Genomic DNA, 25470 nt, shown 5'->3' on the forward strand with positions numbered 1-25470 from the left:
GAAAACAAAAAGGAATTATACAAAAAGGTCTTCGGACCAGACAATATGTGAAAAAACATACATAGTTGTCATGAGCAAGTAAGAAAAGAAAGAAAACTAGGACTGGAAGTGGTCCTCTCCCTTTGATTACCAACCAAAATCTTGTGCGCCGACGACTTTTTCGCCCTGCACTAAACAAAAACCGAAAAGGAAAAGGCCAAAACACTTAGAGCCAAATTTCCCACCAAAAACACCATTCTTGAAAAAGTCCTATTGATCCATGATCATGCATGTTATCTTTGATTTGATAGGAAATGAGTTGCAAAGTCAAATCATGACATATCTATGGTTCGGAATTACGATAAAACACTTGCCTGTGTGAGATTGATACACTTTGAGTGGTTTTTTTCTCTATTCTTAGTTGGACCATTTGTGGTTATGAGAAAATTTTATCAACATACTCTCCTTCCCCAATACACACATTCTTTTTCTCCAAAAATTATATGTTGCTCTAATCAATTGGAGGTTTTGTTTCTATACTAAAGCATGTTCGCATTTTAGTGAAAGAACACCGAGACTATTTTAGTCTCACAAAATCAAGAACTACGTAGGTATGAGTTCCTCATCACAAATTGAGGATACGTAGGAGCAAAAGCCCCGCTTTTGTCGACCACCCCATCCTCCTATCGTGACCCGTGAGTCCGGTAGCATGCGGAGACGCCTTATGGTTATCCGCACCTTTTGTCAACCAGAGGCAAGCAAGCCCGTTGACACGTAGAGACCAATGTGGTCATCTGCACCCTTCCCGGAGATGTCAACGTCTTTCGGCCGAGAACGCAAAAAAGTCTCAATTCTGCTATCGTGACCTAAGGGTCCGGTAGCACGCAGACACTCCTTATGGTTATTTGCACCTTCTTTCAACCAGAGGCAAGAGAGCCCGTTGACACACAGAGACCAATGTGGTCATTTGCACCCTTCCCGGAGATGTCAGTGTCTTCCGGCCGAGACCACAAAAAAGTCTCATTTCTGCTATCGTGACCCAAGGGTTCGGTAGCACACGGACACACCTTATGGTTATCCGCACCTTTTGTCAACCAGAGGAAAGCGAGCCCGTTGACATGCAGAGACCAATGTGGTCATCTGCACCCTTCCCGAAGATGTCAGCGTCTTCCGGCCGAGACCGCAAAAAAGTCTCATTTCTGCTATCGTGACCCAAGGGTCCGGTAGCACGCGGACACACCTTATGGTTATCCGCACCTTTTGTCAACCAGAGGCAAGCGAGCCCGTTGACACGCAGAGACCAATGTGGTCATCTGCATCCTTCCCGGAGATGTCAGCGTCTTTCGGCCGAGACCGCAAAAAAGTCTCATTTATGCTATCGTGACCAAAGGGTCCGGTAGCACGCGGACACACCTTATGGTTATCCGCACCTTTTGTCAACCAGAGGCAAGTGAGCTCGTTGACATGCAGAGACTGTAGAAGAAAGATTCATGATGATGAATCAAGTTGATTCAAGTAGTTTTGATGATGACAAAGATGATGACAAAAATTTCAAAAGAATGATTTCAAGATTGAGTCAACAAGTTCAAGATCAAGATAAATTTCAAGAGAAGAATCAAGAAGATTCAAGAATCAAGTGAAGTTTGATTTCAAGATTCAAGAGAAGATGAATTCAAGAGAAGAAATCACGAAGACCTCACAAGGGAAGTATTGAAAAGATTTTTCAAAAAACAAACATAGCACAGTTTTATTTTTCAAAAGAGTTTTTCTCAAAATATTCTAAGTTACCAGAGTTTTTACTCTCTGATAATCGACTTCCAGTTTCCTGTAATCGATTACTAGTGGCAAAGTTTGATTTCAAAAGCTTTTAACTGAATTTGCAACTTTCTAATTGTTTTTTAAATGGTGTAATCGATTACAATATATTGGTAATCGAGCAATAGTGTATTTGAACGTTGAAATTCAAATTCAATTGTGAAGAGTCACATCTTTTCATAAAATGCTTTGTGTAATCGATTACATAGTTTTGGTAATTGATTACCAGTGACAAGTTTTGAATAAAAATCAAGAGATGTAACTCTTCAAATGGTTTTCAGGTTTTTCTCAAGGTTATAACTCTTCCAATGGTTTTTCTTGACCAGACATGAAGAGTCTATAAAAGCAAGACCTTGACTTGCATTTCAATAACTTTATATATATACTTTTACAACCTTTGAATCTCTTTGAACATATATTTGAACTTCTTCTTCTTCCTTTGCCAAAAGCTTTCTGAGTTTTCTGGTTCCCAAACCTTGTTCTTTCACAGAAAACAAAAGTGTGCTATATCTTTTCATTCTCTTCTCCCTTTGCCAAAAAGAATTCGACAAGGACTAACCGCCTGAATTCTTTTTGTGTCTCTATTCTCCCTTTTCCAAAAGAACGAAGGACTAACCGCCTAAATTCTTTTGTGTCTCCCTTCTCCCTTTTCAAAGAATTCAAAACGACACAGTCTGAGAATTCTTTTGATTCTTCCCTTTCCCTTATACAAAAGATTTCAAAGGACTAATAGCCTGAGAATTCTTTTGTATCCCCATTCACAAAGTTTCAAATTTTTAATCGCCTGAGATCTATGTCTTAACACATTGGAGGGTACATCCTTTGTGGTACAAGTAGAGGGTACATCTACTTGGGTTTGACTGAGAACAAGAGAGGGTACATCTCTTGTGGATCAAATCTAGTGGAGGGTACATCCACTAGGTTCAAAGAGAACAAGGAAGGGTACATCACTTGTGGATCTTTGCTTGTAAAAGGATTTTTACAAGGTTGAAAGAAATCTCAAGGACCGCAGGTCACTTGGGGACTGGATGTAGGCACGGGTTGTTGCCGAACCAGTATAAAAACTCTTGTGTGTTTGTCTCCTTCTTCCCTACTCTTTTAATTTCCATTGTGCATTTTATTTTCCACTTTTACTTTTGGTTAAGTTTCTCTTCTACTCATTACTCACTTAACAACATAGTAAAAGCCTTAGAAGAGTAATATTTTAATTAGTAAAGGTTTATGAATAATTAATTCAACCTCCCCTTCTTAATTATTCTGAGGCCACTTGATCCAACAGGATACATGTCCTCACCTTCAGAGGTCTGCAGGCCCTCGCCGTCGGAGGGCAACACACCCTCGCCTATAGAGGACTGCATGTCCTCGCCTTCAGAGGGCTACAGGTCCTCACCTTCAGAGGACTTTAAGTCCTCGCCTTCAGAGGGCTCCATGTCCTCGCCTTCAGAGGACTACACGTCCTTGCCTTCAGAGGACTGCACGTCCTCACCTTCAGAGGACTACACGTCCTCGCCTTCAGTGGACTACACGTCCTCGCCTTCAGTGGACTACACGTCCTCGCCTTCAGAGGGCGACACGCCCTCACCTTTAGAGGACCACACATCCTCACCTTCAAAGGACTACACGCCATCGCCTTCCGAGGACTACACGCCCTTGCCTTCCGAGGACTTCGCGTCCTCACCTTCTGAGGACTACATGTCATTGCCTTCAGAGGACTACACATCCTCGCCTTTAAAGGGCTACACGCCCTCACCTTCATAGGGCTACACACCCTTACCTTTAGAGGAGTACATGTCCTTGCCTTCAGAGTACTACACGTCCTCGCCTTAAGAGGGCTGCACGTCCTCGCCTTCAGAGGGCTGCACGTCCTCGCTTTTAGAGGGCTCCACATTTATGCCTTTAGAGAACTCAAGGTCCTTCGCTTTTAATGCTTAATCGACGCTTGCGCTCCCGGGTGAGGGGCTAGTAGTTTTCTTTTATCAGTTCCTGGGCCACCCCCTGATATTGGAGGAGGGCCAACTGTGCGAGCACAACTAGAGGGGGAGGCTATCGCGTAGCTACTCTGCATACCGGGGCAAGATTTCACTCGGGCCGCTACAAAGAGACGAGTGCGAATCATGCTCACCAACATGACCACTCTTACATAGATATGGATGACATTGCTACTTAGCAGCATTATTCCCGGCAACCACAATGTCGATCTCCCCCTGTGGAAGTATCAGTTGGTCTCTGTCGTTACGACATAGGTAAGTATGCATGTGGCTCAACTGATTTCTGATGCCATCTACTATTTGTAGGGTTTGCGCCCCCAATGAGGAGTCCCTTGGACTCGGAGAAGTCCAGCAAGGCCCTAGGGTTCCTGGCTCTGATCACCAGGCCCCCATTAACTGGGCTTTCATCGAGAAGTACTGCACCCCCAAGCAGGTGCAGGGCGAGGCACCACATCAGCCTGGGGACGACCAGCAGGGGCAACAGACGCACCGCCACCACCTTCAGGGTCCACCTCAGCTCATCTACAAAGGTTGGAGTGTTGCCTACGACACGTGGCCGACCAGTAAGCGACCAACCACCCAGGCAGGTACGAGCAAGTATTGGACCCATGATCAACAAATCGTCATCATGCATCCGGCTCAAGACGTTAAAGAAGCACTACTAGGAGGCAACCTAGAATTGGCTACGAAGAAGCTCCCCGCGAAAAGGTACAGGAAGGGCACCATTGAAGAGGGTTCCAATGCGGCCCCACAAGCCGACACAAGCTTCGAAAAACACTGATTCCAGAGCATGGAACATCAATAGCATTTCGAGGCCATCGAGGGATGGTCATTCCTCAGACAGAGACAGAGGCAGCTAAGGGATGATGAATTTTCGGATTTCCTTGGAGGAGGCAAAGCCATACGACTGGAATCACCAAACTTGTGATTTATCCTTCATTAATTCTTTCAATTATTTTTTTATTTCCCTCGTGATTTGACATTATCTATTTCCAATTATTATGTCCATTGTGACAAAAGACGCAGAATGACCATAATTTAACTCCACACGCCATCGGACATGATTGTGTCTGGATGGCAAAAAGGAGAGCGGAATGACCATAATTGGTCTCCGCATGTCACATGACCTCAGGGTCAGTATGACAGAGATTGTGGGGCGGCCGACAAAAGCGAGGCTCTTGCTCCTACATATCCTCGATGAGGAACTCAGACCTACGTAGTTCTGGATAACTTGTGAGACTAAAAGGATTCTCGGTGTTTTCTTCACTAAAATGCGAACATGCTTAAGTAAAGAAACAAAACTTCCAACTGATCAGAGCAACATATGCTTTTTGGATGAAAAACAAATGTGTCTATCTGGGAAGGAGAGTATGCTGATGAAATTTTCTCATAACCATAAATGAGATTTTGGATGTTTAGCATTTCGCTTCTAAATGACCATTTAGAGGAAACACTGGGTTCAACAAAAAATAGAAGAAAATCAGTCAAAGTGTATCAATCTCACACGGGTAAGTGTTTCATCCTAATTCTGAACCATAGATATGTCATGACTTGTTTTTTTTGTGGGAAATTTGGCTTTGAGTGTTCTCGGCCTTTTCCTTTTCTGTTTTTGTTTAATGTGGGGCGAGAAAGTCGCTAGCACACAAGATTTTGGTTGGCAATCAAAGGGAGAGGACCACTTTAGGTCGTGGTTTCCTTTCTTTTTCTTGTTTACTTGGTGACAATTCTGTATTGTTCAGATATTGTCTGGTCCAAAGACCTTTCTGTGTATTTCTTCTGTTTTCTTCCGATCCTTGATCGGGAATTTTCTTTCCTTTCTTTTTTTGCTTTCTCTCAATCATTGATTGGGAATTTTCTCTTTTTGTTTTCTTCCGAGGGCAAGGATTGACATTCTCACCCTGGGTCAAGGTTTATGGTAAGTTAGGATTTTGGCTCAAGGCTTGTAGAACAGCTGGACATGATATATGTCAGGTTTTGGTTTGTTTCAAGGATAAAAGGGGATGTCCCACATTATTTCCATGACACAAATGCAACAATGATGATTTGGAAATTTTATGCAAAACTAGTCATGCATGCACCTATGTGGACACTCAAGAGTCGAAAGAATTTTTGGTCATGTGATGCTAGGGCTCATGGTTCATTTTCTTTACTTTAGTCAACCCAGTGTTTCCTAAATATGTTCTTTTATCAATTCGGCATTCATCCGAGTCCATTTTTGGGCATTCGGGAAAACTTTCACAGCATTCACCCTTCAAGTATATACATATTTTTTTTCAAAAACTGGTTATGATCAGTGAATTTTTTTCAAAGAAAAGTTGGAAGTTATCTCTTTTCACAAACATGTTGTTTTTAGCTAGACAACTTTTTATTTTTTATTATTTTCTTTTTTTCTTCCTTCTTTTTCTTTTCTTTTTCCTCTCTTTTCCTTTTCCTCTTTTTTCCTTTTTTAAATTATTTATCATTTGTTCATTTCCTCTCTCTTTTTTGTCTTTCTTTTTTTTTCTTTTTCTTTTCTCTGAAAAGGTCGTGCGGACGAGGGCGCACACTACCTACTTACGTCTAACCACAAGGTAAACGAAAAACGCACGAAATGGTAAGTCACAAAAAACGGTGACGAAATAACTGAGAGCCATAACGCCAAAAATTTCTAACAAAAATGAACGATAATGATAGTAATGTTAGTAACCATATGAACAAAAATAGAAAATAATAGTGTCAACAACAATATAGACAATAACAGAAAACGTCAATAGCAAACTAACAGAAAAATGTCAATAAAAAGGTGCGGTGACCTCGGTCACGTGGCTCCGCTTCCTCCCAAGAAACCGAGCAAGTCCATCATCTCCTCATCCATACGGGCCTCCTCTGCATCGCCGGGAGCTCTTGCAGGCGCCTCCCCTGCCTGGGCCTCGGGCCAATCTCCGGGCCATGCTACCTCAGCCCTAAACTGCTCTGGAGTAGGGCAAGCAAAAGGAGCGAAACCCTACCCCTGCTGACTGAGGCTGAGCTGGTAGAGACACTCATGTATCTGCACCTGCCCCAGGTGGTTGACCGCCTTTTGGCGAACCAAGTGCTGTAGATAATGCTTCATGCCTAGTGACCCAGCGGGATCAGCCTGATGAGGTGGTGGCGGCACGTCTGCGGCCTGAGGTGCATGACCCTGCGTCTGCCTAGGCGTGTAATACTTCTCAATGAAGGCCCAGGTGATTGGCGGTCGAATCACCTTAGTAGGAGTGACGAGAACCCCGAATGACTGGCAGAGGCCCGTGATCAATGCCGGAAACCCCAGGGCCCTGTTAGACTTATCCGGGTCTAGAGGGTGCCTGGTGGGTGGCATACCTGCAAATAAATAGATGGCATCAGCAATCAACTGAGCCACATGGATGCTCATCCATGTCAGGATGGCATACACCAGCTGACACTTCGGCAGAGGAAGGTCGGAGTTATGATCACTAGGCAAGACATTGCTGAGCAGCAATGTCATCCACATCTGGGTCAAGGTGGTCATGCTGGTGCACATGATCCTCACCCGCCTCCCTGTAGTGGTCCGGGCGAAATCCTACCTCGGTGTGCATAATAGCTGGGCAATGGCCTCCTCGTCGAACCCATCGGCCCTGTTCCTCCTCTGACTGAACTCGCACTCCTGGCCTTCCTCCAACACTAGCGGGTCACCCAGGAACTGGCTGAGGGCATCTGCGTCAAAGGGAATCCACTGACCCCTCACCCATGACCGCATGTCTCGTACTCCCTCTTCTATGGGCCAAGCATTAGCATAAAACTCCAGGACTATATCAGGGTCAAACTTAGCCATGGGAGTCACCAGCGACGTCCAATGTCGGCGAGCTATCTCCTCTTGAAAATCTGTGTACTCATCGTCCCTGAGCTGGACACGTCTCTCTCTGTGGAACGACCATCCTTTGATGGCCTCGAAGCGCTGTTGGTGCTCGGCGCTCCTGAAACGGTGGCTATCAAACTCGGGGGCGGCACTGGTCCCTTCAGCCGCGGCGTCCCTCCTAGATCTCTTCGCGGAAAGCTTTTTCGGAGCCATTTCCTGCGAGGACAAACATTTGGAAAGTTAATTTAAAAGGAAATACCAATCATTACGAACAAGAGCCAAACAACACTTATATGGTGTGAGTGTCAACATGCACTTTACAAAACAATCACATTGGGGCATGTGCTATTTTATGACACATACCTATATACATGCATTTACACACACACACACACATAATTTTTTTTGGTGAAAGGCATTTTATGACACATATCCACGTATGTTTTTGACAAGCATTTTCATGCTACATCCCACATATATGCACATTTCTTTTGAAAGGCTCCTTATGCTACCTACTCACAAATATACATATTTTGAAAGGCATTTTTACACTACCTATCCAACATATACATATTTTGAAAGGCATTTTTTGCTATATATTCACACACTTTGCAAGGCATTTTCATGCTACATATTCAACATATATACATACTATTGAAGGGTATTTTTCATGCTACCTAGGTGCAAGGTACTCCTCATGAGGCAGCAAATTCAAATTCTAGTCAAAAACCTCACAAACATGTTCTAATATTCATGCATCTTTTACATTCAAAACCAAAAACTTAGATTCCTAGGCATAAGTCATGCTTTTGGCACTTTAGTCTAGCTTCTACAAAACTGCCCACACACTCACAATGGCAGCCATATGTGCATAATTCGTTCCACAAGCTAAGTTTCACAAAATCATGCACAAATTCCATTGAGGCATTTCACCGAACACTTGGTGGGCGCATGTTTAGATGCCAATAAAAAGGGGATAGGGGGAATGTGGCTTGCCCCATTATTTTAGAATGCACCATAGGCCTAGGGCCATCCCTTACAACCCCCTAACTCAAACCAACAAGCATAAAACAAAGCCAAATTGCTCCATAGATTTGGGCACATTCACACAATTTAAAGCACTAAAAGAAGACTAAGATACACCAATGGAAAGCTAGAAAGCCCAAGAATGAGATACTTACTTGATGGAGTGAGTAGCAATACTAAGAATGGAAGTAAAAGCGCAAAAATGGTGGCCTAGGGGTGAAAATCCGTAATTCCCGTGGTGTTGGCATTTTTTGAGTGAGGGGGGAGAGTTTTGGGTGGAGAAAAACTCCCCCTCCCTCGTTTTTTATATTTCCAGGTGCAGGGGTGCTCGCCCAGGCGAGCTAACCTCTACTTTTTTTTAGGGAAGACATAAGTATGGCTCTCTACGGGTCGGTGTTTGCTTACTCGAACCCACTCAAGGTAGATTAGGCATCCAATATTTACTTTAAAGACACAATAGTAATAATTACTGGGAATTTAAAGGATACTAGGCTGCTTCCCAGCGGCGCTTTCCGCTTGTCCAGAGCTGGGCATGGGATGACGATCTATCGGTCATGACCCTAGCCTCTACTTGTGTCCGTCCCTAAGTACTTGAAAGTAGGAAACGACATTGCACAACAAAACTGTGGCCGCGTTACCGTTTTACCTTGATCGGTTTCTGCCTTTAGCCTCGTCCCGGCCTTTGACCACTGCCTAAGACGATTCTGCTCCTGTCATAAGATAACAAATATGCATGTGTATGAGTATGCATGGATTTTTTCAAATGCAACAATCTTTTTAGTGAAAGCTGGTCAGGTTCAGTTTTAATTAAGCGCTTGGGGCATCCCATGAATTGAGTGACAAGGCTCAGGTTATCAAAACTGCACATGGTTTAAAGCACAAAGTAAGGACTGAAGCCTCAATCTCATGTTCTCCTTTTTTAAAAGACTGTGACAAAAAAAATTACAGCGGATAGGAATCCCTGGGGGAAACCAAGAAGAACACATAAAAATAAAAGAACATGCAGCGACTTCCTCAATTGCCCCAGATTCTAAGCATAGTATCGCTTGACAACATCGAAGTTCACGGGTAAAGGTAGCTCCTCACCATCCATGTTGGTAAGCACCAGGGCCCCTCCAGGAAAGACCTTTTTACAATGAAAGGCCCTTCGTAGTTTGGGGCCCACTTTCCTCGATTATCTTTAACAGCGTGGGACATCTTCTTTAGCACAAGGTCCCCCTCATGGAACTTGCGTAAGTGCACCTTCTTTTCGAACGCGTTCTTCATTCTTTGTTGATACAAGCGCCCATGCCTCATGGCCATCAAGCGCTTACCTTCAATAAGGTTGAGTTGGTCGTAGCGTGTTTGAGCCCACTCCGATTCTTCTAAGCCTGATTCTGCTAGTATCCTCTGGGAGGGGACCTCTACCTCAAACGGGAGTACCGCTTCCATTCCATAAACCAAGGAATTCGGTGTTGCCCCAGTAGAAGTTCATACCGAAGTTCGGTATCCATACAGGGCAAAAGGCAACATCTCATGCCAATCTTTGTATGACACTGTCATCTTCTAAATAATTTTCTTAATATTCTTGTTGGCTGCTTCCACGGCTCCGTTCATCTTTGGTCGGTAAGGCGTGGAATTGTGATGCTGGATTTTGAAATCCGCACACATTTCTTGCATCATTTTGTTATTCAGATTGGTGCCATTGTCAGTAATGATCTTCCTAGGAGTCCGTACCGACAAATCAGCTCCTTTATAAATCTGACCACTACACTCCTCGTGACATTGGTGTAGGAAGCCGCTTCGACCCATTTGGTGAAATAATCTATTGCCACGAGAATGAAGCGATGATCGTTCGAAGCTTTGGGTTCGATGGCCCCTATGACGTCTATCCCCCACATGGAAAAAGGCCAAGGGGCGGGCATGACATTCAGGGGATGTGGCGGAGCATTGACATTGTCCGCGAACGCTTGACATTTATGGCATTTCCTTACATGGGTACAACAATCACTTTCCATATTGAGCCAGTAATAACCTGCTCTCAGGATCTTCCTGGCCATAGCATGCCCATTGGCATGCGTTCAACACGAACCCTCATGGACTTCCTCGATCATGTGGTTTGCTTCTTTGGCATCCACGCATCACAGGAGGGTCATGTCATGCTTTCTCTTATATAGTATGCTACTGCTCATGAATAAACCGGCCGCCAATCTCCTCAATGTCCTTTTATCATTGTCGGAAGCCCCCGGTGGATATTCTTTGCTTTCAACGAATCGCTTGATATCTAAATACCAAGGCTTACCGTCCCATTCCTCTTCCACCTGACAACAATGCGGGTCTGCCACGACACCAGAACTCAACGTATGGTAGGTCCCCATGCGGTGTTAGCTGGAACATGGACGCCAAAGTAGCAAGCGCATCCGCCATTTGGTTTTCCTCCCGGGGAATGTGATGGAAGGAGATATCATCAAAGGAATCAACCAACTCCTTGATATAGGCTTTGTAGGGTATCAGCTTGGGGTCTCTAGTTTCCCATTCCCCTCTCAGCTGGTGAATCACTAGTGCTGAGTCCCCATACACTTTGAGCAGTTTGACATTAGAGTCAATTGCCGCCTGGACGGCCAGGGCACACGCTTTATACTCAACCATATTGTTGGTGCAGTCAAACCCCAGCCTGGCCGTGAAAGGTATACATTGATTGTCTGGAGAGACCAATACTGCTCCAATGCCATGGCCTATAACGTTTGACGCTCCATCAAACCACACGGTCCAGTTGTCCCGGTCTTCGTCTAGTTTATCCTCAAACAAGGCCATGATGTCCTCATCCAGGAATTCGGGATGCATGGGCTGATAGTTGTTGAGAGGCTGCTGAGCCAAATAATCTGCCAAGGCGCTTCCTTTTATCGCTTTTTGGGTGACGTAAACTATATCAAACTCGGATAGCAAGACTTGCCACCGAGCGATCCGTCCTGTGAGAGCAGGCTTATCAAAAATGTACTTAACCGGGTCCATCTTGGATATCAACCAGGTGGTATGGCTCAGCATGTATTGTCTTAAACGGTGGGACGCCCAGACTAAAGCACAACACGTTCTTTCAAGTAGGGAGTAATTCATTTCATAGGCCGTAAACTTCTTACTCAAGTAGTAGACAGCGCGCTCTCTTTTCCCGGACTCGTCATGTTGCCCCAGCATACATCCCATTGACTCGTCCAAAATCGTCATATACAAGATGAGAGGCCTTCCGGGTACTGGCGGCATAAGCACAGGAGGGTTCATGAGACACTGTTTGATCCTTTCAAACGCCTCTTGACAATCCTCGTTCCAGTGGACGAATTGGTTTTTGCGTAAGAGTTTGAACAACGACTCACAAATAGCGGTGAGCTGTGATATGAATATGGAAATATAATTCAAACGTCCCAGGAAACCTTGGACCTGCCTCTCGGTACGGGGTTCTGGCATCTCGAGGATGGCCTTCATCTTTTTGGGGTCCACCTCTATCCCTTTTTGGCCACGATGAAACCTAGCAATTTCCCTGATTTGACCCTGAAGGTGCATTTAGTGGGGTTTAACCTCAATTGATACTTCCTAAGCTTTTCGAACAAGTTCTGCAGGTTGACAAGGTGTTCCTCCTCGGTCTTAGACTTGGCAATTATGTCGTTCACATAGAATTCGATTTCTCGGTGCATCATATCATGGAACAAAGCCACCATAGCCCGTTGATAAGTTGCCCCGGCGTTCTTGAGTCCAAAGGACATCACCTTATAATAGAACGTTCTCCACAGGGTGAAGAAGGTAGTCTTTTCCATATCCTCCGGTGCCATTTTTATCTGATTGTAACCGAAGAACCCATCCATGAAGGAAAATAAAGCGAAATTGGCCGTATTATCCATGAGGATATCGATGTGTGGCAGAGGAAAATTGTCCTTGGGACTGGCTCGATTCAGGTCCTGATAATCTACACACATTCGCACCTTCCCATTCTTCTTAGGGACTGGTACAATATTGGCAACCCATTCTGGGTACCGAGTGACAACCAAAAAACCAACGTCAAATTGTTTCTTTACCTCTTCTTTTATTTTCAAGGATGTCTCGGGCTTCATCCTCCTCAGTTTTTGTTTTACCGGGGAACACTCAGGATTTAGAGGTAATCTGTGTTGTACGATATCAGAACTCAAACCGGGCATATCTTGGTACGACCAAGAAAATATGTCTTGGTAGTTTTATAGCAGGGCTGTCAATTCTTCACGGATGGGGGCGGTCATACCCGTGCCTATCTTTACTTCCTTTTTCCCATTGCTGGTTCCTAAGTCCACTATTTTCATCTCTTCTTGATGAGGCCCCATTTCTTGGTCCTCATGGGCGACTATCTTCTCCAACTCTGGGGGAAGTCCCACATCTTCGTTCTCTTCATCCTCTGTCTGATTTGTTTCTTGCTTGAAATCGATGGTCGGGTCCCAGGTATTAGTACCTTCAAGGGACTCATCGTTGGATCTAGCGTTTTAAACGTAAAGAAATAAACATGCAAATGGATGAGAACGGGCAGAGACATAGGAACAGATGAAGAAAGATCTTTGTACTTATAAATTCAGGAACAAAAGAGATAAAGCCTTAACAAAAGGAAACTCTAAAGCCTAGGCCCAAATGTAGAGTTTAAAAGCCACAAAGGGTTACATTATGCTTGTCACGTAAATGTCCGGGCGCTCCTCCACTCGCCAATTTCCTAGTCGGAAACCAGGAGGGCAAGGTCGTACCAAATCTGACCCACTCGGAGAATCATCTTTGCATATCGCAACGACTTGGCCTTCGCGTCCTAGACCCGCGCTTATAAAGCTCCTACTGATGTGGCAAGGCGGGCCCCCTTTGACTTCTTGTCCCAATCACGAGCCTTGACCTCCGCTCTTCCTTCCCACAACACTTTTTCTTATGTCTGCTTGTGTGGGTTTATAGCCTAACCCAAACTTCCCACGGTTTCCTCAAGCGCTTATTAGGGTGGTTCTGCCACCGTTGTCCTCGCCTAAACCCATTCCGGGCTCGTAACCATTCCCCAACATCACCTGGGCCACCATCACCGCTGTATCAGACAGGCTAGGTTGCCCAAAGAAGGAATCTACGGAGGCAATGCTTACCACCTCAAAAGACTGGAAGGCTGTTTCTAATGACTCCTCCGCGGCTTCCACATACGGCATAGAGGACGGACAACTCACCAAGATGTCTTCCTCACCTGATACAATAATCAAATGCCCCTCTACTACGAATTTCAATTTTTGGTGGAGTGTAGAGGGAACGACTCCCACCGAGTGGATCCACGGGCGCCCCAAAAGGTAGCTGTAAGCGGGGTTAATATCCATTATCTGAAAGGTAACCTGACAGGTATGGGGGCCTATCTGTACAGGGAGGTCGATTTCTCCCCTAACCTCTTGGTGGGTGTCGTCGAAGGCACGGACCACCATGGAACTTGGCTTTAAATGGGAAGCGTTAAACGGTAATTTCTCCAAAGTGCTTTTGGGCATTATGTTTAAACTGGAACCGTTGTTGATGAGCACCTTGGCCACGACGTGGTCCATGCATTTGACTGATACATGCAAAGCCCTGTTATGCCCTCTCCCCTCGGCAGGGATTTCTCCATCAGCGAAGGCGAGATAGTTGTTGGCGGTGATATTATTGATGAGTCCCCCAAAGCCTTCTACAGAGATATCTTGGGCCACATGGGCTTCGTTCAAGACCTTTACTAGCAAAGCCCGATGAGGCTCAGAGTTCATGAGTAGTTCCAAAAGAGAGACCCTGGTCAGGGTTTTGTTGAGCTGCTCAATAACTTTGAACTCGCTTTGCTGAATAATGCGGAGAAACTCGCTTGCTTCCTCTAGCGACACTTCCTTCTTGCCACAACCATTCCTTTTCTCCGAAAGACCTTTCACTGGAATATCCTCGTTTAGAGTGAGGGTCGTCTTGTCATTTTGTTCTTCCACCACCTTTGCCTTCCCTTTAACGTTTGCGGGTTGCGTTGGCAGGTCGGGGGGTGCAAACACGCGACCGCTGCGGGTCACACCGCTCAGCCCCGTGATATTTGGTTACCTTAGCTAACAACGAGCTGATGTCGGTGGCCTCTTTTTTCCTTTCACTTGGAGGTGCATACCTCCACGGGACTGCGTGGCTATTTCGGTATGGGAAAGGAACAGGTTTAACTACCGAGGGGTATCGAGGCTTTTGTGGAGCTGCGTCCTTGGTGAAATATATCACCAAAGGTTTATGCCTCCCAAAACTTCTTTCATCTGTGGACTGCATACATATATGCTGCTCTTCCCTCCCCTCATCGCCGACTTCCAGTCAGCCTTGATCTATCATCTGTTGCAACAAGTCCTCCACTGCTAAACATGTTTCCATGTTATATAGCTCACCGGGATGCAACAAACAAGAATCCTCTTCATGCCCACCGTGGGGAATTACACCCCCCTTTTGTAGGGCCTCATAGATAAACCTCCTAGGGGTCGCCACGTCCTTTAAAGGCTTAGACCTGCGCGGCCTATCCGACTCAATGGCATTAACTGCTCCCCCTCCATGATTGGCGAGTGGGTTTGTTTTCACGTTGGGCCGATCCTCTTGAAACGTCAGCCATCCGGTGTCTATCAAATGTTGGACCTTGTATTTAAGGGCCAGGCATTTTTCGGTGGAGTGGCCTGGGGTTTTCCCATGGTACGTGCAAGTTACGTTAGGGTCATACCACTTTGGGAAAGGATGTTGGTAGATCTTCCCGGGAGTTATTACGACCATTTGGTTGGCGATGAGGGACGGCAAGAGGTCTTCATACGTCATTGGGATCGGGGTGAATTCTGGAATCGGCCTCGGGGGAAAGTTCCTCATCGAGTTGGAACCAGCACCAAAGTGGGCATTGCCGGCCGGGCGAGTCGTGGTTGGAGCCGGAGCTTGGGGGTCCTCCCGTTGGATCGGGGTGGGCGCTCTAGGCTGTACGGGTGCTGAATTGGAGGAGTTCCCGGCATGAGCTGAGAAGCTCAGATGATGTTGCGCGTACTGATGTACCATGACAGGTCTGCGGGGGCTTGACCCATGCGGGCGCCGAAGAGACGACATGGGTATCTCCTTCCTTCCTTTTTGCCCCAGTTGCTCCGATTCTCCTAGCATTGGCACTTGTGGAGGAGACGTAATCGAACTTCCCTTTTTTCAACTCTACTTTGATTCTTTCCCCGGCGAACACCAAGTCCACGAAGCTGGAAGGCATGTAGCCTACCAACTTCTCATAGTAAAACACTGGCAAGGTGTCTACCATCATGGTAATCATCTCCCTTTCGACCATGGGAGGGGCCACTTGTGCTGCCAGGTCCTTCCACCGTTGTGCGTACTCTTTAAAGATCTCACTTTCCTTCTTAACCATGTTCTGTAGCTGAGTGCGATCAGGAGCCATATCAGAATTATACTGATATTGCCTCAAGAAGACAGTAATCAGGTCCTTCCAAGTACGGATGCGGGAAGTTTCCAGATTAGTGTACCAAATAACCGCGGCTCCAGCCAAGCTATCTTGGAAAAAGTGCATTAACAACTTTTCATCCCTAGAGTGCGCCCCCATCTTGTGACAATACATCTTGAGATGGTTCTTAGGACAAGTCATCCCTTTATACTTGTCGAAATCAGGTACCTTGAATTTTGGGGGGATGACGACATCCGATACCAAGCAAAGATCCGTCATGTCCGTGAACGGATAGTCACCAAAGCCTTCAACAGCTCTCAATCTCTCCTCGAGAAGATCGAGTTTCCTTCTTTCTTCCGCCGCTAGGGGTGGTCCTTCTGTGGACAAGAATATTGGATGTTCTGTGAGGTTGTGCTGAGGCAATATGTTGGGTGTCGGCCCCTCGACTGGGATCGGGGGGTAGAAATCGACATCTCCTTGGGCATACTCTCGATGATCTTCATGGGCCTCATCGGGCTGTCGAGGAGGCTCCCCTTCAAGGATGGGGGAAGAGACATAACTCGCGTCATCATGCACGACTAGCGGCAAGTAATTAGGTGGTAATCCATAAGGGTAAGCCACCCGGTTGTATCCCAAATGAGGGTTGCTGGTGTGCCCTAGTGTGCTCATTTCTCGTCCTACCGTGTTTGGGGGAGGATAGTGCGCGGTAGCTAGGAGAGTTGGGTCTGTTTTGGCAGCCGAACTAACAGCGGTAGTGGTGGCCACGTTTTTCTCCATGAGTTGTCTCATTCCTAACATGGCCTCCATCATGGAAGCCATTTGCTCTTTCAAAGCCGACATGTCGGCTTTCATCTGTTCCCGTGTCTCCTCTTGATCACCCATCGTTCTAGATTTGGATCTAGTGCGATAGGGATGCCTTGGGACATGTTTAGTTATGGTGTTTTTCCTAAAAAACCAAACGTGAGGAGTAGGTAAAGAAAAATGAATGCATGCTAGAGATAAAATGCGGGAGTGATTTGATTCGCACTGACTTTTGGAGTAAAAACATGGGATAAACTCATTTCATTCAGAAAGTTATAACTAGTCAAGATTTGAGTGACAAATACAAGTTTCCTAGCGGTTTCTAATTATATGGGCCATTAAATCTATCATATGCTGACAATAGCCGAGAAGTCCGTGGATCTCCTCGGGGGCGGAGTAGGTGTCCGCCATCGCTTTGGCCTTGGCTAGCAATCGGGGAAGTTCTTCACTCTCGTTCAAGGTAAGAGCAAATCGGTCCATCCACATTGTTGCCTCTTGATGTAACGAGTCGATCACCCTTCCTCTAGCCTCCTTTTCCGCGTACACTCGGGCATACTCGTCCGCCACTTTATGCTCGTGGGCCGTGGCTAGATTTAGCTCTTCTTGGTACCTGCTGACGATGGCTAGCATGTTGGTCTCTGTTTTGCATAACCGCTAAGACAAGTTTCTTTTGGACCTTGAGCAAACCTTCAACTCATCTTTCAAGATCAAACTATCTACTCATGATTGGTCCCCTTCCTCTCTCCGGAGCTTAAGCACGCTGTTACTGCCCCACAGAGCCCCTCAGAACTTGTTCCGGTCGTGCTCTTCCCTACGAGCCCTCTTGGTTTCTTGTTCCAAGGCTTTGGTGGTAGCTATATTTATATCTCTCAGTTCGGCATTCTCCTTTCGGATCTTCAGAGCTACTGATTTGAACCTTTCTTTGACTGTTTGAGCTTGCTCGAGTGTTGCCCTAAGGGCCTGCACCTCTTCATCTTCCTCTGGTGCCTCAACTTCCTCCCTTTTAGCGGTTCTTAAACTCGGGAGCCAATCCAAACCTTGCACGTGGGCTTTCAACCACTTACAGTAGCCACCAATGGGCCCATTGTTACTGCCCCTGAGTTCTTTGTCCTTCTTTTGCACCACCTCCCATGCCTTGCGGACCTTCTGAAGTACATCCATGTTGGTCTTATTGAAACCTCGTGAAATGACAGGCACGAGCTCTTCCTCTAGTGGTGTCCCTCTCATAGGGTAGCCAAGTTGCCTTATAGCAAGAACGAGATTGTAACTGATGCAACCCCTTGTCCCCATCAAGGGAACATTCAGAAATCCTCAGCATGAAATAAGAACCCCGGTTCCCCCTTCTTTCCATCGAGGGAACCAGCTGACGAAGCTTCTTCTTTGTTTGCTAAGAGTCGGTCCCAATTTGCCCCTCCTTTCTCTGTGCATGAACGGTGGCTTTCTAGCGGGCAAGCATGCCTCACCTCTTGGCGAAAAAGGTGTGAAACCAACCATACATAAAGAGCCGGAGTACAACAAACAATCCTCGTACTGCTCTTCTCACATCTTCGGTCGAAAGTGTCATATAGGTCGGCTAGCATAGCGACAACCGAGCTTTCCTTGTGGTCATGATAAGCAAGAAAAGCGTCGATCGCTGCTAGGTCCACCAACCCATCCACATTTGGAAAGAGGACTCCTCCGAAGCTCAACAGTGCGAGAATGTCTATGAACGGGGCCCATTCGCCTCTACCTGCCAAGATTCTTGCCTTTGCCTCTAAGCATTTTCTCAGTATTCCAACCACCCCATTTTTGACTTGCTTTCTGTGGTCTAATTCCTGCGCCGAGATTTGGAATATCTTAGAAATTCTAGCTAATGAGGGATAAAACCCTGAGAAGAGGTATGGTCTCCTTCCCCCTAGAGGACATCCTAGGATCTCTTCAAATTCTTCCACCATGGGTGATAGCTGGAAGTCCCCAAAAGTGAAGCATCTCAACGGCTGATCATAATACTGGGCGAGGGAGGCAATGGACTCTGTGGAGACTTCTGCCATGGCTAGGTCCCAGATCTTACCTTAAGCTTTGTGAAAAGCTTGCCGCTGGAGCTGACCCATCAACTGCCCTAACTCTTTTAGACTGGTGATTCCTAGGCTCTTGACCTTGACTTGATAGAACCTCATTTTAAGCAAAGGCATTTGACTTGATCCCATGTTTTACTAAAGTGAAACAAAATCTAGTGCGAATCAAAACTCTGACATCTATCATGGGTGGAATGGATGAATGCATGAAGAAATGCATATGACACAGATGCAATTTATGAATACGGGAGCCCGGGAAATTGTCTCCTTCTTAGATACAACGTCTTGGGGTAGCACAGTGCCCGACGTATGTATTTAAGAAGGTGACATGGACCCTCCGTTGGTTTGCCAAAGAGAGGGCATCAAGACAGAACCCGTGCATGGTGCATATGCGAAAGGCACAACACGGGGATGTACATAGTACAACAATATTCACAAACAAATATAAGCAAAAGGGTACATGACACTTATGCATGGCAGTGTGAAAAATGGAACGCAACGTGTCTGCTCCGTGCCCCTATTTAAGGGACCTATATGGGAGGGAACTAAAAAGGCTTTTAGTGATAATTCCCAAGGTGGTCATATCTCTCTTGATGGTCTCTAGAGGTATCATCTCCTTCGAAGAACATATTGCAGCAGTAGGGACTACTAGCAACAATATGTTATCAAAGAGAAAAACTATAGATGAGGGTTCACTGTAATCAAGCAAGTCGGAGACCTAGCATGATCACAGATTCACCTCCACTCCTTATGTTCCCACGAACCCGGGTATAGGGCCCTTTTTCAACTCACCGTGTGTGCAAATAGTGTTGGTCTTTGCGTGCATCAAATGAATAAATATTTACCTCATGCATACATTTTGAAACACACTAAAAGCATCAAAGAGTTATATATACAAGAACATATGAAAAATAAAGGGAAACCAACAAAGGAGAAAGTCATGACAAAACATTGCGTAAGATTAAATGGCCTAACTCTCTAAAATATTCCCCAGTGGAGTCGCCAACTGTCGCAACCTACCCTTCGGCGGGAGGGCGATGCGGGACTTGCTGGAAGCGTCTTCCAAGAAAGGAATACGCGCGGAGTCACCACCAACGTTTATTTGAGGAAAACGTCGGAAAAACCAGAAAAGACGTGGTCTACGAACTTTAAGTGAAAAGTTTGTGAGTTGTATTTACGTACGGGGAAGGTATTAGCACCCCACACGTCTGTCACAAGGGACGACAACCTTTAATCAAATGTGCAAACATGACTTCAATTTGTTTTACGTTCCCTTTTATGTGTTTATGTCTTTTTATGCCTTTTATATTTTTTTATCTTTTTGTGGTCGACGAGGGTGTTTCCCTTGCTCCTACATATTCCTCAATTGTGATAAGGAAATCAGACCTACGTAGTTCTTTGAGAACTAAGTGTTGGTTAAGTTGTTTTTATCCTTCTTTGCAAGATATATTTTGATTGAATGAAAGGTCATTTAAGGCGTTGAACCATTAAACAATCTTTCAGTTCTTTTTGAAAAGAGAGAAAACATTAAGGCATTGGACCATTAATGATCTCTTGTTATTTTTGAAAAGAGATAATAAAGCTACGTGTTGACTTTAGGCCATTTTTAGAAATCTTATGTTTAACTAATAAAAGCGGAAAAGACCATTTTAAGGCGTTGGACCTTAAAAAATGGCTTTTTAGGTGATGACAAAAGTTTGATTTATGAATTGATTTTAGCCTTAGTTTCAATTTCGTTATTAGTCAATTCGATTAAGAAAGGAAAATCCCAAAGAAAAACGTCCGATTGATTTCTTTAATTATTTTACTAAAAGATATTTTTTGATTATTATATTATTATTTTGCCTTTTTTTGGTTTTAAAAGTGGTTACGGCATGACCGAACGGTCGAAATTCATTTTAAAAGAAGTTACAATACGAATAATCGATGGAAATTTATTTTATTTTTGATTAGGCAGGAAAATGACTTATATAAATGACTAAAGCACGTCAAAAAGGGGGTACGGAAAGTAAATGAAATAAAAATAAAAGCACGTGAAACAAATGAGGACTACTAAGGGTACATAGAATGAATTGAAAAGTTCGATTTCGGGAACTTACCGGTTGAAGATCGAAGAACGACGAAGAACGGTTGAAAATCTTCGCGAAATCACCCTTGGAAACGTTACGAAAGCGCCTCGGCTTGGATTTTCTTCACGGAAACAATTTTTCTCACTAATTTTAAGTCATTCTCAGATACCAAGAGGGTTGAACATTTTTGTTCTTCCCTCCTCCCCCTATTTATAGCAAAATGAGGAGGAGCTTGCCACCCAGCTCGCCCAGTCGACCTATTCTGGAGAACTTCCTGGAAGGCCCAAGTGAGTTGGTTGCTATTTGCACTCCCTGTTTACTAAATACACCCCATGCCCCCTTTTTTGCTGATTCTTTTTTCGTAACGTTACGAAACTTTACGAATTTCGCAACGATACTCGTTTTCTTTCCGTAATGTCACGAAACCTTACGGATTATGCAATCATCCCTTCTTTGGCTTCCGAAATATTACGGAACTTCATGGATTGGGCAACAATGCTTTCTTTTGACTTCCGGCATATTACGGAACTTCACGGATTGCACAACAATGCTTTCTTTTGACTTTCGGCATATTACGAAACTTCACGGATTACGCAACAATGGATGCCAAGTACCTCGAAGTGGTCAAACTAGGGTCGCATCCCAACAAACATATGGTCCCCAGACGAAATTAGGGTATGACAATCACATTGAAATACCTGTTAGTGAGGCGCGGTGGCGGTGGTGCAACAATGTTATTTGGTGGTGGTCGAATTTTGGTCATGGTGGATGAAGGGTGGAGAATATGGTTCTGGTCGGAGATGAAGCGGCACAACGATGCTGGTGTGGTAGTGTTGTTTGTGTGAGATGGGTGGAGAATATTTTTAAAATTCAAAATGAGGGCAAAATTGTGCATATCTATTCAACAATACCCAGATGGTGCATAGGGGAGAGGATTTTGAAACTCAAAAAAAAAAATAAACTGGATTGACAAAAATGGCCTCCAATTGGGCAAGTGTCAATTTTTTAGATTGTTCAATTTTGTAAAATAAACATCCTAATGTTTGCTTATAATAAAAGTAGATTTGCGACTTTAAAATCATAAATAATTTTATTCAAAATAATATTTTTTATTTATTTATTGATTTTATATTTTATATATTATTTTATTTAATATTTTTTTTATATTTTTCTATAAATAAAAAATATAAAAATATTAATTTAAATAAAATTATTTACGACTTTAAAATGGTAAACAATTTAAGACTTTAAAGTCATCAATAATTTTATTTAAATTAATATTTTTATTATTTATTTAGTTAAATATTTTATATATTTTATATATTATTTTTATTTAATATTTTCTATATTTTTTTATAAATAAAATGATATAAAAAATATAGGAAATATTAAATAAAAATATGTATAAAAATATTAATTTAAATAAAATTATTTATAACTTTAAATTCGCCTAATAATTTTATATAAGTTAATATTTTATTTTAGTTAATATTTTTTTAAATTTTATGTATTTTTAATTTCGTATTTTTATATATTGTTTTATTGAATATTTATTATATTATTTTATTTAATATATTTTCTATAAATAAAACACTAATAAAATGAAGATGTGACTATATATATAACTTTAAAGTTAAGCTTGTTAGAGTATATTACAATTAAGAAAAAAGTCCTTTACATAAAGAAAAAATATAGAAATAATTAAATAAAATAATATATAAAAAATTAAATAAAATTAAAATTAAAAATATTAATTTAAATAAAAAAGTCATAAATAATTTATGACTTCAAAATCCCATTTAAAAGAAAAGACGAAGTCACAATTTTTTTTACGACTTCAATAGAGAAGAAAAAGGTTGTAAAATGAATTACGACTTTGAACTGAGAAATCGTGAGATATACTACGACTTATTTGTTTTTGGGTGTTTTTGGGTATTTATTTAAAATTTATTTAGAAACAAATTACCCATTTTAGATCTTTTCGCCTGAAAAATGCAATTCGGAAGAGATTGATGGTAGAAAGTTTCTCCTCCCAACAACTATCTTAGTATATAAGAGACCATATGAGAGTTTCAGAATCAATAAACAAAAATTGAAATGATCCAATTACCTTTCGTCACCACTATCATTCATGCACGCAAACTAAAACGAAACTGATACCTATTCCCTCATCAACGCAACAATGTTCCAAAAATGGTTCCACCAACCATAACACATTTTTTTTATTATAATGATCGTAATTAGAGTTGTTGGCTCTCATGTGATCTTAGGATATGGACCATATGAAAGTTTCAGAATCAACAAACAAAAACAAAAATAATTCAATTACCTTTGTCATCGTCACTATTCACGCGCTCAAATTAGAATAAAACTAATCACTATTCCCTTATTAATGCAATAATGTTCCAAAAACGGGTTCCATCGACCATCACACACTTTTTTTGTAATAACCATAATTAGAATTTTTGGGTCACCAGTGAAACCCCAGTATCCCCGCAAATTTGATCTTTTGTGTCGACAATTGAATTAATCTCTGATGCATATTCCTTTTTTTTCAAAGTAACAAAACATGCACTAAGAAAAACAAACACCGTCGATTGATATTCAGAACCAAGTAAACCAGTTCACCAACAACAATGTTGTTGGAATTAGAATCATGGATCCTCAAACATTATACCAACCAACATAACCAAATGGATTACCGAAAATACCCCCACCCTTCTCCCATGTCCTAAGAAATTAAAATTAAACAAGGTGAGCATAAAGAGAAAAAAACCCTAAGAACTAATGTCTTGACCAGCTAGCATGAGCAGACTTATTAGACATTCAGCAACGCAATCTCCCAGGCTTCAACGTTGAGCTTCTAGCTTGGAATGATGGCTGTTATTATTGTTATGGTAACTAAAAACATAGAAGCATATATATTTATAGCGAGAGAGAGAGAGAGAAAGAGAAAGAGAGAAAAGGGGTGGATTTATTTTTTCCTTCTAGCCTCTAGGGCTTCTTACCTAAGGTGTGCTTGTTATTATGCATCCACACCTTTAGCACATGACGTTGAACACCGATTTCGGAGCAAAACTCTTGCACGACGTTGTCATCATTCTTTTGCATCCTCCACCCGAGTTTCTCAGCGAAGACCAACATCTTGTCTTTCTGATGCTGGGTAAATTTGGTCCTGAAGCGTTTTTTGCTGCTTGACCCAGACCCATCATGAGTGGTGGCACCACTCGTAGGGTCTGAGTCCTCCAGGTCTTCCAAGGGGGGCTGGGGCCCACCTCCTCCTGACAAGGACGGGTGTGCCAGCATGGCACGTTGGTGCCCCGTCATGTGTGGGTACCCCGGCGGGGCACGATAGTAAGCTGCAAATGGCACTGGGGGTGGCAGCGGTGGGTGGTGGTGGTGGAAGGGCACTGAGTAGGTGTCGTGGGTCTCCTTACGATGGAAGTTTCGGTGGCAGCTGCACACAACGCATTTTAGCGCTTCCAGGGTGCCCTCCTCACCCCCCGGCAGGAACTCGATGCAGCCGTCGATAATGTGTTTACCGATTGAGACACCGTGGTTCTTGAGGCATTCTTGGTACTTTCCCTTGCCACTGTTTTGGGCCACAATGTTGGTGGGTGGTGCCACTGGAACCGCCATTGGCACCGCCATTGGTACCACTTCCACCACTGGCTCTTGTTCGCCGTGATTCAGTGGCATTCCAAACTCTTCATAGCTCGTTGCTGCTACTGCTGTGGGCAGCCCAAGCTCAGCTTCCTCATGATGCTTCTGAAATTCCATTTTGGAAATATGAGAATTTCTTGCTTGAAAGGTGTGATCGTTGAGGGTGGTGGGTGATTGAACATATAAACAAGTGCTGAAGAGGAAACAAACAAGAAGTATTGAATGTACTCTTTTAATTTCTCTCTCTCATATAGCAGTTTCAATTTCATACACTTTTTCTGCTTCTCTGTTTTATCCCCGATATCCCCTCTTATGCAACTCTTAATTCTTCATCCTTGTCTTCCACCGGGTAAATCCAATTACCTTGGTAATTTCTCTCTCTATCTCTCTTACAAAAGCATTAATGGATGTTTGAGGAGACATGAATTTCTTATTGGTGGAAAACATTAATCTAATATTATTATCACTCCTAATATTGATAGATAAGAAAGCAAACAAAAGTTAATCTGATGGGTAAAAATCTTATCTTACATAAATAATGAAGATTTAAATCTTGTAGATGTAAGGACTTTATTGGTAAATAATATACAAGTATGCTTTTGTAAGGACTGTAATTAGGATTTTGGTTTTTCAATGAGATTCTGAGATATTTTGATAAGTGTTAGTTCCTTAGACCAACTATGAGACTAATCCTTAATATGGAGAATAGTTACAGTTAAAATTCATTGTCCCTTTCCAAATAGGTGTTCATCTAAACAATGCATTTTAGTGTGACTAAATTACAACAATACCCCCTAAGGTTTCTTGAAATTGCACGTAAACCTCTCTTTTTTTACCAATA

General features: G+C 43.4%; 1 protein-coding gene across 1 annotated transcript; it reads right to left on the reverse strand.

Moving 5' to 3' along the window:
• Positions 1 to 23511: 23511 nt before the first annotated feature.
• Positions 23512 to 24829, reverse strand: LOC100781241 (zinc-finger homeodomain protein 2). Its single transcript, XM_041018474.1, has one exon. It carries the CDS (start codon positions 24744 to 24746, stop codon positions 23961 to 23963), a length of 786 nt encoding a protein of 261 aa, XP_040874408.1. The 5' UTR covers positions 24747 to 24829; the 3' UTR covers positions 23512 to 23960.
• Positions 24830 to 25470: the final 641 nt, after the last annotated feature.

Source organism: Glycine max, chromosome 8 (assembly GCF_000004515.6).
Source record: "Glycine max cultivar Williams 82 chromosome 8, Glycine_max_v4.0, whole genome shotgun sequence".
In the NCBI taxonomy this organism is placed as follows: Eukaryota; Viridiplantae; Streptophyta; class Magnoliopsida; order Fabales; family Fabaceae; genus Glycine; species Glycine max.

Excerpts from the sequence above, each read along its gene's own strand:
- LOC100781241 (XM_041018474.1), bottom strand. The coding sequence starts at position 24,746 with ATGGAATTTCAGAAGCATCATGAGGAAGCTGAGCTTGGGCTGCCCACA.